The sequence below is a fragment of the Benincasa hispida genome, chromosome 3 (genome assembly GCF_027475165.1).
Source record: "Benincasa hispida cultivar pf3 chromosome 3, pf3_genome.v1.1, whole genome shotgun sequence".
In the NCBI taxonomy this organism is placed as follows: domain Eukaryota; kingdom Viridiplantae; phylum Streptophyta; class Magnoliopsida; order Cucurbitales; family Cucurbitaceae; genus Benincasa; species Benincasa hispida.
In genome coordinates, this window is record NC_143480.1 from 25,070,133 (window position 1) to 25,086,244 (window position 16,112).

Below are 16,112 nucleotides of genomic sequence, written 5' to 3' on the forward strand. Positions count from 1 at the left end.
GACGGTGTAAAAGCCTAGGAAGCAAGAGATTGCTACCAGGCTCTTTATTCTCTTCTTACATTGTTATTTTGTACTTCAACTTTATATTTATACAGTGGAAGTTCTTTATCTACATCTATTCACTCTCCTAGCACATATGAGTAGCTAAACTTGTCGAATGGGTTGAGAAGAACTATGCTAACATGACCTAGGATCTTCATCGCATACGATTATCTTGTCTTATGCTGTGTCTAATACCCCTTTAGAGTTACTCGAGAGAGAGTCTAAAGAAAGAACCTGAGGCTTGAGAGAGCTAGGTTAGAATCTAGACTCGAGAGAGCAAGATTAGATCTTCATAAACAAGAGATAGGGACTTAGAGATAAGCTCTGTTTGTCAACATGCATCGTATGCACCCTAGAGATAGGTTGTGATATTATGTGGTTGCCTTATTTGTGCGTGTGTCATTTTGTCATCGCATGGATAAGAATAGAGGCTTATGTGTAGGTCCTATAGACTCATCGCATATATCGCATGCATTCTAGCATTAGAAGCCGTAGCATTCGCATCAAGAGATGGTTTACTATTGTATGTGTGTTGCATGGTTGCATAACATGAACGCATCCTAAGAAGTGTTAGTCGAACCCTTCTCAACCCGTTCACCCCATACTCATCGCATCTTCCGTTTTATCAACTCTTTTCAAAACTCCGCTGAATTTGTTTATTTTTCTTACCACAAACAACACTAAACAACTATTTGAGTTACCGGTTACCGCAAAATCCTCCTGAAAATTACCACTGCATATAGTTTCCCAAGTCCCCGAGTTCAACCCTTGACTTACCAGGAAACTCAGTGGGGTTTACACTTGGATTCCACTGAGAAAACTTGATTGCTAAACATAATTCCATCACCACATTTCATCCATAATTTCACCTCATAAAATAACACATCAGTTATGCGACCATGCAACACACATACAATAGTAAACCATCTCTCGACGCAAATGCTATGGCCTCTAATGCTAGAACGCATGCGATATATGTGATAAGTTTATAGGACCTACACATAAGCCTCTATTCTTATCCATGCGATGACAAAATGACACACACAAATAAGGTGACCACATAATATCATAACCTATCTCTAGGGTGCATGCGATGCATGTTGGCAAACAGAGCTTATCTCTAAGTCCTTATCTCTTGTTTATGCAGATCTAATCTTGCTCTCTCGAGTCTAGATTCTAACCTAGCTCTCTCAAGCCTTAGGTTCTTTCTTTAGACTCTTTCTCGAGTAGCTCTAAAGGGGTATTGTACACAACATAAAATAAGATAATGGCATGCAATGAAGATCCTAGGTCATATTAGCTTAGTTCTTCTCAACACATTCGACAAGTTTAACTACTCGTGTGTGCTAAGGGAGTGAACATATGTAGAATAAGAACTTCTGTTGTATAAATATAAAGTTGAAGTACAAAATAACAATGCAAGAAGAGAATAAAGAGCCTGGTAGCAATATCTTGCTTCCCAGGCTTTTACACTGTCTTTTCTACTTTTGTTCAAAATATAATCTTGCTCCCACGAGAGTCGGCCCGCTCTCTGCTTTCTACACCTCTGGGTTCTCTCTCAAGTTGCCCTGAGCGATCTTCCGGCGTCTCTTCCTTTCTCTCACTCTGCCTTCTTGAAAATGAAAGAAAACTATGGACAAGGCTAAACTATGAACAAAAAGAACCGAACCCCTTTTCTGAAGGATGCCTTCGAAATTTATAGAGCTTTGGGGTGAAGGGCAGCTTCTCTCTTATGATTGCACAGATGGGATGACTGTAATTCTCTGACTGATGCACCGAATATTTGTCACCAAAAAGCTGAGTGTACTTATTATCGTTAGCGGCTTGTCAACTTAATTCGGATTCGACCGTCATCAGCTTTCTGTCCCATCGTGATTAATTATGCTTTCACCTAGATGCGCCTACCAAGTTGTGTCGGCTCTATGGGGCAATTCTTCTTGAGCAGATGTTTGCGAGCACAAATTACCGCAAAGCTTTGCGGTAATACTACGCTCGACCATTGATTTCTCGTTATCGCACTTTCCGCTTTGCGTCGACGCATATTCTGCATAAAAATAAAAAAATTAACTATTTCTATGCAATGAACGCATGCGACTGCAATGTTATGAACTTAATGCTTCTTGGACGCAATCTAACATATTTTATCAACACAAACCTTCATTGTTTATTAACTTAGCACTGTAATAACGTGTATTTCTGCTCGTTATCACCTATTGCCGCATATTCTAAGTAAGATGATATAAATAACTTCTATTTCTACCAGTTATCAATCGTTCATGTAGAGACATGCGAGTGGAAGCATCCTATGCAATCAGTTTGCATAAAACCAACCCACGCAATAGTCACTTTTCCTTTATAACGTTGTTTACTGATAAGACTGACTATTTCAATTCGATGACCTAAGTAACTTGATCTTAATCTTGAGTTAACTATGAACTTCTATTTATTTGAAATTACCCTTTAATTTTCATGGGAAAGAGTGGCTCAACATCACCGACTCAATATGCCTTCCATTTTAGGGGTAAGACCGGGATAGCTGAGGACATAGTCCTACAAGAATGGAGTTCACTCCTACCAGACTCTAGGGATAATGATAGATTATTCTCTTAAGTGCTGACTCTAGGTCTTGAACAAGGGGCCCCACCCTCTCCTTGGCTTAACAGAGATTTGGTTTAGTGGTTGGACCACAAACCAATTGTTCAGTAGAGGATCAGTGGGACTTAAGGAGAAGATGTCGTTATAGAGACAAAACTGTAATTTTGATTCATTGCAATTACAAATCACCTGTGAACGATAGGGTTACTAATCATAGTTAAATCAAGTGGACAGAAACATATCTATACTGAGGAGAATGCAGCTACTGGGTTTTAGTGAAGTGTCCCGGTAGATAAGAAATGTTGGTTAATTAGGTTAAAGAGTTTTGTAGGTTAATCTCGGATCGTCATGGGTACATAATGCGCTAGTTTATTGTGTTTATGTCTCAACATTGTGAATATATATATATATAAGCCCACTGAAGTAATAGTCCAAGTGGGAGTTTATTGGGTTGTATGTCCTCAAACTCGTGGTTTGTAAACTTTAAACATATTATATTATGCAATAAAGATATTATTGAGGTTTATTCAGTAAAAGATGTTATTGAGGTTTATTCAACATTGTGTAAATCTCCAATTCTGATTTCCTTCACATCTAAAATGTTGAAGTACAATAGTTAATAAAATGCAATAGAAAAGTGACTCATATTACAAAGAAGAAGAAGATTAGAGGGAGAAATATGAAGATAAACGAAGAACTTCTTCATTAAATTGTTGAAGATATCCAAATGATTTATATTTTGGTGGACTTTGTGGGGACTCAAATGTGAAGATGAAGATTAAATGATTCTAGGGTTTAGCCTTTTATTTATTTTTTTCCTTTTAATTTTGGACTCGAATAGTGAGCTTTTTAAATAGGTTGCCTAGTTTTAGATTGAGAAAGATTAAATGAGTTTCTTGTCTTTGAAAGGTATGCGTAGAAATAGATACGTCGAATCACATGTCAAATACGTATCTGGGAAGTATCTGGAAGTATCGGTATCCGATACGTGTCTGATACAGATTCTTTGCTTCATATGAAGTATCTGTGCTTCATAGCTTTTAGAGCTTTTATTTTGTGGAGTTTTCTCTCTATGATCATCAGTATTTGTGGTTTTCTTGAAATCTGAATGATCGTTACCATGAAAAGAATAATTATTTCTTCCTCTATCGTGGTCACGACTTCGACCATGACCATGACCACAACCTCGACCTCGACCATGATTATTTGAAATTACAGCATTCACTTCAGGGAATGGTGTTGCTCCAGTTGATCGAGATACATGGTTTGTCCTTAATAGTTCATTATTTTGTTCAACCACGAGAAGACATGATATAAGTTCAGAATACTTTTTAAAACCTCTTTACGATGTTGCTGCTATAAGAGCATATTTGAGACATGAAATGTTGAAAATATCTTATCTAACATATCTTCATCAGTAATTTTTTTCTCCGCATAACAACAAATTTGAACTAATTTCAAATAATGCGGAATTGTAATCACTTATTGATTTAAATTTTTGCAACCTTAGGTGTATCCAATCATAACGAGCTTTAGAGAGAATTACTGTATTTTGATGATCGTACTTTTCTCTTAAACTTTGCCATAGGACATAGGGATCTTTTAGCTTAACATATTCAACTTTAGTCCCTCCTGAATATGACGTCGAAGGAAAATTGTGACATTTGCTTTTTCTTGACTAGAAGTCTTATTTTATTCTTTAAATCGTTTCTCCAAGGTCAAGACATCCAAATGAATTTCAGCATCAAGCACCAATGATAAATAATTATTACCATTGATATCTAGAGCTAGAAACTTTAATTTGGTAAGACTTGTCATGGTAAAACTTTTGCAAATGACAGTGGTAGAGTCATGTTGATAACGTGTTGTGAAAATAAGAACAATCATAAACGAAACAAGAACAAACATTGAACTTAATTGTGTTATTTTTTATAAAAGCACCATACACTACTATTTATGAGACATAGAATGGTGTATGTTATAATATAGAATTCAATGGAGGATACATATTATAACATGAAACTCAATGGGAGTTTGTGATATTGATAACCCTAAATAGTATATTATAATATATATTAGATTTACTTGTGAAATTTACCCCTATATATATTAGATTTGCAGGGAACGGAAGTAAGTGAAACTTCGTCTTCCTCAACCCAAAAATGTCTTCTCTAATCTGTAGTGGGCTAACGCTATTCACCGCGGCAGCTGTTGCTTTTCAGATAATTGGACTCTCGTTTTTCGTCTTTGGGTTCTTCCCCGTCAAACCTGCACTATCCGGTGACAGGTGCTCTTCATCTCTCTCTCTCTCTCTCTCTGATCCTTGACCAACAATAGATGGCCTCATTAAATTATAGAGCTTCTGAAAGTATCTGTGCATCTATTTACTTTCCAAATTATAATGATTTAGTGTAATTGAGCAAGCTTCAGCGAGACCAGCTGGTATGGTACTCTGAGCTCACTTCGCATGTTTGTGGTAGCAATGGAGATAGAAATATTTTTGCTGATCGGATTTTTCTTTCTTATTGAGATTTACACGTTGCAAATGTGATTTTTCTCTATCTGCTACTTGGCTTTTTCAGTGGTTCGGAAAGTTTTCGTGCGCCCACCTGCTATTCAATGGGAAACGATAGTGAGAGAAATCTACCTCCTTATGAACTCCAATCTCTATATCAGGTCCTTTGCTCAAAATATTACTTCGTTTGAGACAGTCATGCTCTTTATGTTCCAATAGTGCTAGAATATTGACGACAACAGCTTGAGAGTGATATTATTCTCATCGCTAAGCATTACAAAGTTAAAGTTATGATTCCATGGGCAAAAGAAGGATTAAGGACGGGAAGACAAGTTTATTATGAAATTGATGGGAAATCATTGTCTCTGTAATTTCGGACTCGTTATGAATCTTTAGAGGTGCATAAATTTGTTACACTTGGTAATGAGTTATCAAATGTGAAAAAGACATGCAAGAGGAAGCTGTGGTTATCTATTATCTGCCTAATACAATATGTGGCTTGGAATTCATTAGGGGACAATAATAACTTCAGTCTCGTCACTCTGTTTCCTTTCCCCTTTCCTATTGATCTTCTAGTTTCAAAATGCAAACAAGATTTCTGAGAATATAATCTAACTTGAAAACGTCTTTCATGTAGGAATTGTCTGGTCTTCCTCCTTTGTTTGATCGACTTATTCTAATGGTATGTGAATTATAGCCAGCAACTGGGGTTTTTCTTGCTCACAATTATCATTGTTGATAACATTGTTTGGTGCTTGAATACAGTTTCTTTCTATAACGAACATGTCAGTTTAGGTTATTGATGGTCTCCCAGCAGAATTTGTGCTCGGAAAAGATGAACGGCCTCCAATCAAGGCCTTGATGGAAGCCATGCCATATACTCAATCATTGTTGGCAAATGGAATTGCAAAAGGTTACCACGCAAAGGCTGCACCTCCAACTGTTACGATGCCCCGTCTGAAGGTAAATATTTCTTCATTCTTGATTATTGTGGCAAAAATGGTATGCTACCAGTCTACAAACCCAAACCTTGTTTGTTTCATATGATTGCAGGCTATTGTATCTGGAGCTATCGGAGGATTCCTTGATGTGGCTTTCAATTTCAATACTCAAGCTCTACTTGATGACAATCTTCTGGGTAAATGAGCCATTCCTTTTGGGAGTTTATATCTTTTGAACATTTATTTCTTTTCATCATATCAATTAAAGTTGTTTCTTGTTCAAAAAGGAAAAAGCCACATTGTGAGTCTGAAAGTGAGATCAAATTTACATATTATAGGTCAGTTTTCTAAACTTGGTTGGAAAATGGTGATGTGTGGAGATGAAACATGGCTTAAACTGTTTCCGGGGCTCTTTATGAGGGATGATGGAGTTAGCAGCTTTTTTGTAAGTATGATACCTGAATCTTTTGATATTACATGCAAAGGAGGATGTTTGGTGCAGTGCATGCACTCCATACCTTTATGGAATTTCAGTGTTCTGGTCTTAGGCTCTTGGTGCTGTAATGTCTTCTTTCCTTGCTCACATAGATTCTTCTCCCTGGGACAGGGAGATTGATGGTTTAGCTGGCAGGCTTTCTATTTATTTGAGATCCAGTAGCCAGCTAGCTAAATATCACCAATGGCATGTTATGGATTTTTCAAGCCAAAGTGAACCATTTTGTTCTGTAGCTTAGTACTTAATTTACATCTTCTTTACCAACGCACTGCTGTCTGCTTCTTATATATATATATATATATGTATATATATATATATTAATGAGAAAACACGTTTGATTGAGAACGAGTGAAAGAAAACAAAAGGACATACAAATAAAAAAAATGCAACTGAAATGCCTCCATCGCAAAAACTTTTCAGAAAAGGGGCCCAATCTAAAATGACCAAACCACACCGAAAGGGTGGCATTTAACCTAACAAGGGATTACACCTCTTTCCAGGATCTCTCATGTCCCTCAAAAACTCTCCTGTTTTTCTCCAATCACAACCCCCAAATAACAGCAAAGAAAGAAAACTGCCACAGGATCTTTCCTACCACAGGATCTTTCCTAGAGCTTGTGTGATGGCATGATGAGTCCCTGAACATTCTTTGAAACTTTTCTCATGATTAGGTTCAATTAACTGCTTCTAGAAGAGATCATGTTTTGTCTAATTAACTGAAAGCTATCTGCTGCTACCATTTTACTTGGAAGTCCTTTGTTGCTTTGGTGTTTTCAGGTCACCTCCTGTGAAGAAATAATTTGAATGATTGAATGAATTCTAGGTGGCAGTGAAAACAGTAGAAGTTATGAGTAATTTAAATCAGTATTAGAGTTGGATATTCTATCTCAAATGATTAGTCTAAATTCAATTTTGTCAATTTCATCTAGTTTTGATCAATTTATTGATTTGGTTCTTTCTACTGCTTTGTATTGGTGCAAATCTAAGCAACCATTTAAACATTTGAGTGTTTCTTTCTTAGTTTTCAATTGAAAATCTCTTTTGTAATCACCTTTAGGTGCTTGGGGATCTCCCCTTTATTTCATTTATTCAATGAAATGTTTCTTATAAAAAAAGTTGGCAATTTAAAAATAAAATATTTTACAAAAGCCCAAGTGATTTGATTCAATGAAGCAAAAGAAAATCCGTGGGCAGAATGGAAGGAGGGGAAATGACCTCTCCAAATTATTTTGTAATCATTTAATTTTCTTGTTGCTGCAAGCCAATTGGAGTAGGTTTTTTTTTATAAATCTCCTTGGCCTTTCAAGATTGATGCTTTATCTCCCTCTTATCTCTTAAGATTCCTCTGGAGGAATGAAAGGAAAAAAAAAAGGGGGTATGGTCCTACATGAGGCATGTTTTTGGCTCAAGTCAAGTACAAACTCATTTGTGGAAGGGAGGACAATATGTGATTAAATTAACTCTTTTCACTATATCATTGAGAAATTTCTGTTTCCATTTAAATAATAATAATAATAATAACTCCAATGAAATATCTTAAGCTTTTACGTTCGAAATGCTTTAAAACATCACTTTACATACCTCACTGTTGCATATATTTCATCAAACTTGATGAAAACCTCCTGTTAGTTTTTTGAATGTGATCGTGTATTTATATCTTGTTGATTTTACAATATGATATACATGTTCATATTTCTTATTTCTGCAGGTTAAAGATACTGTAGAAGTAGACAAAAATGTTTCTCGACATTTAAGCTATGAGCTTAGCAAGAATGACTGGAATCTTCTAGTAAGTCATTATTTTTGTGCACTCTTCCACATTTCTTTTCCACATATAGGCACTGGTAATAACATCTATTTTCAATTGATATTTCCTTTGTGTTGTTCAATAACTTGAAGTTGAATTGCACTCTGCCTCTGCTTGCTTATTAAGGTCCTATTTGATAACCATTTGTTTTTTATTTTTGGTTTTCGAATATTAAGCTTGTTTCATCTCATTTTCTTACAATAGTTTGCATTTTTCTTTAATACAAGAATTGAATTCTTTTCCAAATTCAAAAAAACAAAAAGTAGTTTTTAATAACTAATTTTTTTAGTTTTGAAAATTGGGCTTGGTTTTTTAAAACATTGGTAACATGTAGATAGTAAATCAAGAAATTTAGAGTTGGAATGAGTGTCTATAGGTTTGATTTTCAAAAACAAAAAACAAAAAACCAAATGGTTACCAAACGGAGACCTAAATTGCTCGTTTTTTGCATTTGCTACCATTTACCATAGTTTTTAGCAGTTTAGGACATCTTTCATTTCTATATTTCTTTGTCAATGATACATATTTTGGGCACATAAATGGTATGCTGATGTATTGCTTCAAGAATTCAAGAATACTTCTTTTATTAATGACTAGAAATGAAGGCACAAAGGCCTATTTATATACATTAGGTGGTTGTTAACCTAGGGACCTGGTCAGCCTAAGGAAGATACCTGTTAAAGAAGGTAATAAACTGCTTCTGTTACAGCTGGTTGTTACAATAGGTTAAAGCCTCAAGAAACAATTAATTCAATTCTAAAAAGAACTTAAATTCAACTACAACTAGTCAACAATACAACTACGTCATATGCCTCTTGCTTTTTTCTACCATGAAATATTCAATTTCTTTACTACATAAAAATTTTAATCTAGTATAGAAGATGATCTATAATTTAGTTAGTACTATGGTTTAACACAGACTTTGTTTAATATTTTATTACGATTTGTGTATGTATATTTATGAACTCACCAGTTTGTTTTTAACCTCATTTTGGCATGAATGATTTTATCTATTTGTAGTTTATTTGTGAGGATTGTACGTCTTTTCTTTGAACCTCTTTCATTTGTGTTTTTCCAACTTAGTTACTTGATTATCCTGTCTATGGAGAACTTATGCTCCTTTCTTCTTCTTCATCTTTTTTATTTTATTTTACCTTTACTTTTGGGTAATTTTTTTAAATGGAAAAACTGCTGAACATTTATATAAATATAGCAAAATGTCACTGTCTATCAGTGATAGATAGTGATAAACTATGATAGTAGTCTATCACTATCAGAGGGCGATCGCGGAGTCACTGAATGAAGTCCTTTATTTTTTATATAATTGTTATTGTAACATTTTCTCCAGTGCTATTCTTCATCTTTATTTTCTGTACATTTGATTACCTTCACTGTAAAATCATGCAATTTTGGCTTGTTTTTGAGCTCGATACGTGACAACATAAATTATGTTAACTTTGCAAAGTACTTGTGTAGCCCGTTTCATCTTTATCAAGGTTTCTTTTATATTATTTAAATAATATTTGTCTGTGACATAATAAAAATACAGTTACACTTCATTTCAGATTCTTCATTATTTAGGCTTGGACCATGTTGGGCATACTGGTGGTCGAAACAGGTTAGTTTCTAATTATTTAACCTCTGATATATCTATTATTTTATTTGATGAGTTTCATTTCGATGTTTGATCTTTTCAGTCCCTTAATGGCTCCAAAACTTATGGAAATGGATGAAGTAGTGAAGATGATTCATGCCACTGCCGTCATGAACCCAGATGATAAAAAAAGGACGCTTTTGGTTCGTATCACCTCCTCATTCTCTTTGACTTGTTGCAAAACTGAAACTTGTTCTCTTATGTCAATTAATAAATATACATTTCTAGGATGTCAGTAAGCTAAGAAATTGAACAACTAATTGGTTGATGAGATTTCCTGAGTCATGCTTAAGAAGGAAACTCCTCAGACCAAAAGAGAGGTCAAAACATGAATCCTCTTTATGTTCTTGAGACATATGGAAGCCTCCTTAATATCTTTTTCAGAACATATGGAAGTCTTAATATCTTTTTCAAACAATCTCCCAAAACAAAGCTATCGAAGCAAAATCTTCGAAGTATTTTTTTCCCGTCTTGTATGCTTGCTCCAAATTGAATATCGAGAAGAGATTTATGCAACTTTTGGAGGAGTGCTTCAAAGATCAGAGCTACTTACGTTTGTCCCAAATATAAGCAGTGAATGGGTGTGAATGGAAAGGGGGTCCAAATCTAAATCAGCACTTCAAGTTTTTTGGCACTTCTATTTCCTTTACTAGCGATTGTAATTGTTCTTGGAAGTTCATTGCCTTGTCAATATTATCCTGATTAAATCCTGTTCATGTATTCTTGGAAATAGGTATGGGATATAAATTCCTCTGGCTTGTTTGCCGATATAGACTATTAACTCAAATCATGCCAATGAATTTTTTTTATAACCGTTGAATTTTGAACTTCAAAGTAGGTTGTAGTGAGTGACCATGGGATGACTGAAAATGGCAATCATGGTGGGTCATCGTATGAAGAGACTGATTCCCTTCTTCTTTTTATTGGATCAAAAAGTCATGCCACCGACTTTCCATCAAGTATCGGCAATGATGTTAACCAGGTATTAGCTCCTACACTTAGCAATGTCTTCAACTTGGTATTTAGACTACGCATAAATTTTTTTTAATTACTAAAGCATTAGAGTTCATTCTATAATTCAAGTTTTTTTTCCCTCCTGAAACATTATTGTTCATAGCATACCACTCAATCCTGTAGGTTCAAATAAACTTTTTGTTTCTTTCTTCAAACTGATAACTTGCTCTTTTCTTTGAACTTCTATGCTCTACTCTTATTTTAGTGAGACAAAAATCTGAATAAGTGCCAGAAACATGTATTACTTTCACATAGTATCAGTAAGGAAGACCGTGTTGTCTATTTCTTCTTAATTAACTACTCAAAGAAGTGCTCGCCTGATTGTATGGAACCAATATCAGTTTTCAGATACATTTTTTTTTCCTGAAGGATTTTTATTTTCTGACTTACCTATAACGTGGTTCAGGTTGACATTGCACCAACACTAGCTCTTTTATTTGGTGTGCCAATTCCCAAAAACAACGTTGGTGTCATGATTCCAGGAGTGATAGACTCTTTGAAGGGTAAATCCTCCCCTCCCTGTGCATGAGGCCTTAATTGGTTTCAGAATCAAAACGAAGTTGCGGAAATGTAGAAGGGAAAGAGAGAGAGTGGACAAAATGAACAGAGAAGAGATTGAATATCAAAGTAGAGAGATAATCTCATCTATTAAGGATCTTATTGCAACACTCATTTTCCATTCAAAGCCTTGAATATGCTTGAATAACCTCTGCTGCCCCTGTAGTGATCCAATCTGCTTTATTCTTTTCTCACCACATTCTATTATAAAGTGCTACCTAATACTAGAATTCAACATGCTTGCAGTGCCTTCCAGAGTTTGCATCGCATGTCAACTTGTGTGATCTTAATGTGACACCACTTTCTGGATGGTTACAGATATGCATCAACTGAGGGCACTCCAATTGAATTCTTGGCAATTGCTTAGATTGTTACAGAAACAGGTACCTGGTTTTCAATGTGGAAGTTTCCCATGTGATGGCTTTTCTGATGATCAAGGATATAATAGTGATGATGTTATGGAGAAATTCTGCCGGATGTATTTGCATGCTGCAGTTCTTCATGATTCCTGGATATCAACAGAGCAATCCAGGTGGGAACACGATCACTTATTTGGAGAATCTGTATCATGGAGCAAGAAAAGTAAACTTCTTACATTAATTTGAACAGATCTGATAGCAGAGAAGACAAAAGTGGAATTATTGCAGCATACTATGAGTTTCTCATAAATGCAAATCAATGGTTATCACACAAAGCTACTGATGTAAGAATAGTGTTTATTTTTAAATTTTCATCATCATCTTGGAACAAACTCTGATTATTTCTTCAGGCAATACATGATCATTTAAGAATATTATTTGTCGCTGATTGTGGATGGTCACATTTGTTCTTTTGCAGAAACCTTCTACAGTTATTGTTTTTGGGGTGATGTCAATGATCCTATCATTTCTGATATTTTCTACCGTCATTTACTCTCTTATCCAAGAAATTTATTCTGGAGAAAAGCAACTGTTCAGTGGTATCTTTACTCGGCATCTTGATGAGGGTTTTTCTCTATCTGTAATATTCATTCTGTTGATCAGTATGGGATCCAGTTCCATGGTTGAGGAAGAGCAATATATTTGGCATTACTTGATCTCGACATTGAATATACTTTTCCTTCGTAGAACGGTGCAGTTCTGTCAAAAAGAAAGCACCTGTCGTGTTTTTTATTTGTTCAATGGACATGAAAGAGTTTGTATAAAGGCATCTTCCATCTTTACCCTCCTTATCACTGGAAGAATTTTAAGGGGTTGGCATCAAGGAGGTGTGAATTGGACTCATCTCCCAGACATATCCAAATGGCTTGAGCAGTCAGGGACTGATCTTCAGCTGATTCAATTGACCGCTGTCATCCTTACAATAATATTAAGCTTATTTTCTCTATCTTTATTAGGAAGGAGAATGAAAATTGTTCTAATTGTTGGATTTAACTTTTTGATGTCGGGATTGCTAGTGTTGTATCATATCGTGAAATATCAACACAGTGCATCACTATCATCCAGCAATGCAGCTACTTCATTAGCACAAATAATTTATGCAACTCTTGGTGTTTCTACTGTTGGGACTGTTCTTGCTGTACCATGGATTATGCCTATTCAGATTTCCAAGGAATGTTCTAACGATCACAATCACAACTCTGCAGTCTCCGATCCTTTAAACATTGGGAGTCAGTCTCAATATCTAGAACTGAGATATTCTTTATATATTATCGGGTGGGTGTACATAGGGTCTTGGTGTCTTCTGCAGTTGCTGCTTCAACAACCTGTTAACTCAGTTGTCACGTTACTCATTCTGATGCAGATTTTTGCCAGTTTTCTATTCTTTTTTCAAGGGATGCTGCAGCAGAAGCAATGGGTTGAGGTGAGTTTAAATAGTAGTATTATTATGCATTGTTGTTTTGCTGTCTCTCATATATGCTAAGGGGATCCTTTGAACAAGCCTAGGAGCTGAAAAGAAAATACATTCGGATTCGGACAAATAATAAGAGCAGGATGATTACAAAATTTTCAACTAATAAAACCCCTTTTAGACACCATCTTCCAAAAGTTTTCATTTTCTGTTTAAAGAAGTCGGAAGGTTCTTCAGTTTCATTCCAATCATACTTTCCAAATAAGAGCCGTTATGACATGGTCCAAAAGTTTTGCCTTCTTTTAATTGAAAGTGGCAGACTCTTGAGTTGTTTAGGGAAACACCACTGAAGGCTAAAGCTTAAAGTTTTGAGCAATGAACATAAGGCGTCACCATTTAAAATGCATAACAACAAATTAGGAATATACGCTCTGCTGCTTCACTGTCTTTCCTTCAGACATTCCCCTATCTAGGAGAAAGTTGTCACTAGAGTGGTTTTTCTAAATCCTATGTCCAGTGTTAACTTCTTCCCAGCCAGCAGGTTTAGGAACTTTGCTTTTCTCGATTACTTTACGAAGGTTGGTGCATGGGATATTTTGTTTGGTTCAGGAAGTTGAAAAGAAGATTGCTGGTGAGCAAGAAAAATTGTTGAATATATGCATCGACCAATTGGTTGCCTAGATTTGTGTGTATGTTTACCTCCTGCAGAGATTATCTGCTATTTAAATTTTATTTTGAAAAGTATATGCCATATAAATATTAATAGACATCTTTTTCCCTCACTTTTGAAGTATTTGTATCTGATCTTATGAAGTTGTATCTTCAAAAACCAATTTTATTTACTGTACTCGTATAGTTTGAAAGATCTTGTGCAGCTTTGGTTACTTAAATGCATACTAATGCTCGACGGTTATTTCTTGCCTTAAAGGTTGCTGTGTTGTACTATATAGGAATGGCTGGCCATTTTGCGCTGGGGAATAGTAATTCTCTAGCTACAGTCGACGTTGCTGGAGCTTTCATTGTAACTACTTCTCTCCTCTGCACCACAGAATTACATATTATGCACTCTTGAACTTCACAATAGCAAGCTTATCTTAAAACGATTTTATCCTTGTCAGGGCATTTCAAACTACTCGACCTTACTTTCTGGCATATTGATGTTCATCATCACCTATGCATCACCGATGCTGCTGCTGCTAAGTATGGTGATGTATATCTCAATTAAAAATCTAGACATTGCTGCCTCTCCTCAAAATGTAGATTTTGGACTTGTTCTAAAGAGGATTCTTGGCCTTCCTTGTCTGGTTCCACTGACTATCAATTCGATCCTGTTGTTGGCATACACAATAGTACTAATCTTAATGAGGAATCACCTCTTTGTTTGGAGTGTTTTCTCTCCAAAGTAAGTTCTCATGAATTCTTTCTTTGACTTTCACCCCTTCTAATCTAATAGCTAAAACCCATATGGATATTCCATTCTGATTAAATTATGTTTTACGCTATATATGCTTTATCTTTTGAAGGGTTAAAAAGCTTCCACAATTCACTACCTAGCATGTAAAATTCTCAGGGTTGTACACTAAATGGTGACTTCCTTCTGGATCTTGTATGTGTAAGCTTCTGATTTGCATTATTTCTCCAGGTATTTATACGCATGTGCCACGACTGTGTGTATCTTGATCGGAGTCTTTATCGTGGCAACAACAATAACCTATGCATCTATGGTGCTGGTGCTGCGCAAAAGCTATATGAGTCTCCATCAGTGACACGAAATAAGAGCCTGATTATTCTTTCAGATTCATTGGATCTCTCAAGAAGGTTTTTACCGTGCTACACAATTCTAAATTTTCAAAACCAATTTTGAGATTGTGGGTGATTATGCATCTAGCAATCCTGTTACATGATTGTATATCAATTTTTTTTTAAGTATTATATCAAGTTTATATGAGTTCGTTTGACTCTTGATTTGTGAGGAAAATTTTCCCTTTGGTGCCCATATACCACGTTAATTTTGTTGCATTAGAATTCAGATCTATATATTTATGTATTAAAAGGATTATTTATTTAAATCCAAATGAAAATGTTCATTTATGGAAATAAACATGTTCCATAATCATATTTTCATTTTTTTAAAAAATTCAATTCCGAGTTAGAAAATTTAAACTTTGATAGAACATATACGTCGAAACAAGTTGAGTTAGTTTAAGTTAGTATGAAAATAAAAGATGATAATATTAAAGAAAGGAAAGGCCCATTAGGTATGGTAGGTAAACATACATCGAGTTTCTATAATTGGAGATATTGGAATCTTTAATTTAATATTAACCAGATATTCTGAATTTGAACTTTTGACAAAACAGACCGTGATTAGGTGCAATTTAATATGTATTTATATCATGCAACTCTCTTTTATAATATAGTAAATAATAATTATTATTCTATTTAAAAAAAATATATACATATATTTTTGTCACCTTTCAAATTAGGCTGGTCAAGGATAGTGCAACATAATTCAAGTTTATTATTTTAAAAAGTAGATATTCTCGATTTTTTGTTCACATGAATAGTGGAAGTTAAAACAAATTATGCAATTGCAATGTGAATTTGAAATATACATGATACGGCTTTGGCGTTGATTTTTCTTGAGATTAACCTAAATA

The 16,112-nt window shown here is 35.1% G+C and overlaps 1 protein-coding gene across 17 annotated transcripts; it reads left to right on the top strand.

Annotated features, from left to right (window-relative positions):
* Positions 1–4,744: 4,744 nt before the first annotated feature.
* Positions 4,745–15,410, top strand: LOC120073101 (Alkaline-phosphatase-like family protein). 17 transcript variants are annotated; one of them, XR_016528754.1, is made up of 18 exons: positions 4,758–4,924; positions 5,220–5,313; positions 5,790–5,834; positions 5,948–6,115; positions 6,206–6,290; positions 6,381–6,538; positions 8,298–8,378; positions 9,962–10,014; positions 10,094–10,193; positions 10,889–11,032; positions 11,471–11,567; positions 11,941–12,154; positions 12,232–12,325; positions 12,460–13,316; positions 13,405–13,464; positions 14,403–14,473; positions 14,571–14,854; positions 15,095–15,410. XR_016528754.1 is itself a non-coding variant. In XM_039025717.2 (17 exons), the coding sequence occupies exons 1-17, from the start codon at positions 4,800–4,802 to the stop codon at positions 15,216–15,218; spliced, it is 2,913 nt and encodes a 970-aa protein (XP_038881645.1). In that variant the 5' UTR covers positions 4,745–4,799; the 3' UTR covers positions 15,219–15,410. The 17 variants fall into 17 exon arrangements, 12 of the variants coding, with proteins under 12 accessions (XP_038881645.1, XP_038881644.1, XP_090168561.1 ...); XR_016528755.1 differs by having other exon boundaries at positions 4,759–4,924; positions 14,381–14,473; XR_016528756.1 differs by having other exon boundaries at positions 4,759–4,924; positions 6,432–6,538; positions 14,381–14,473.
* The last annotated feature ends 702 nt before the right edge of the window (positions 15,411–16,112 follow it).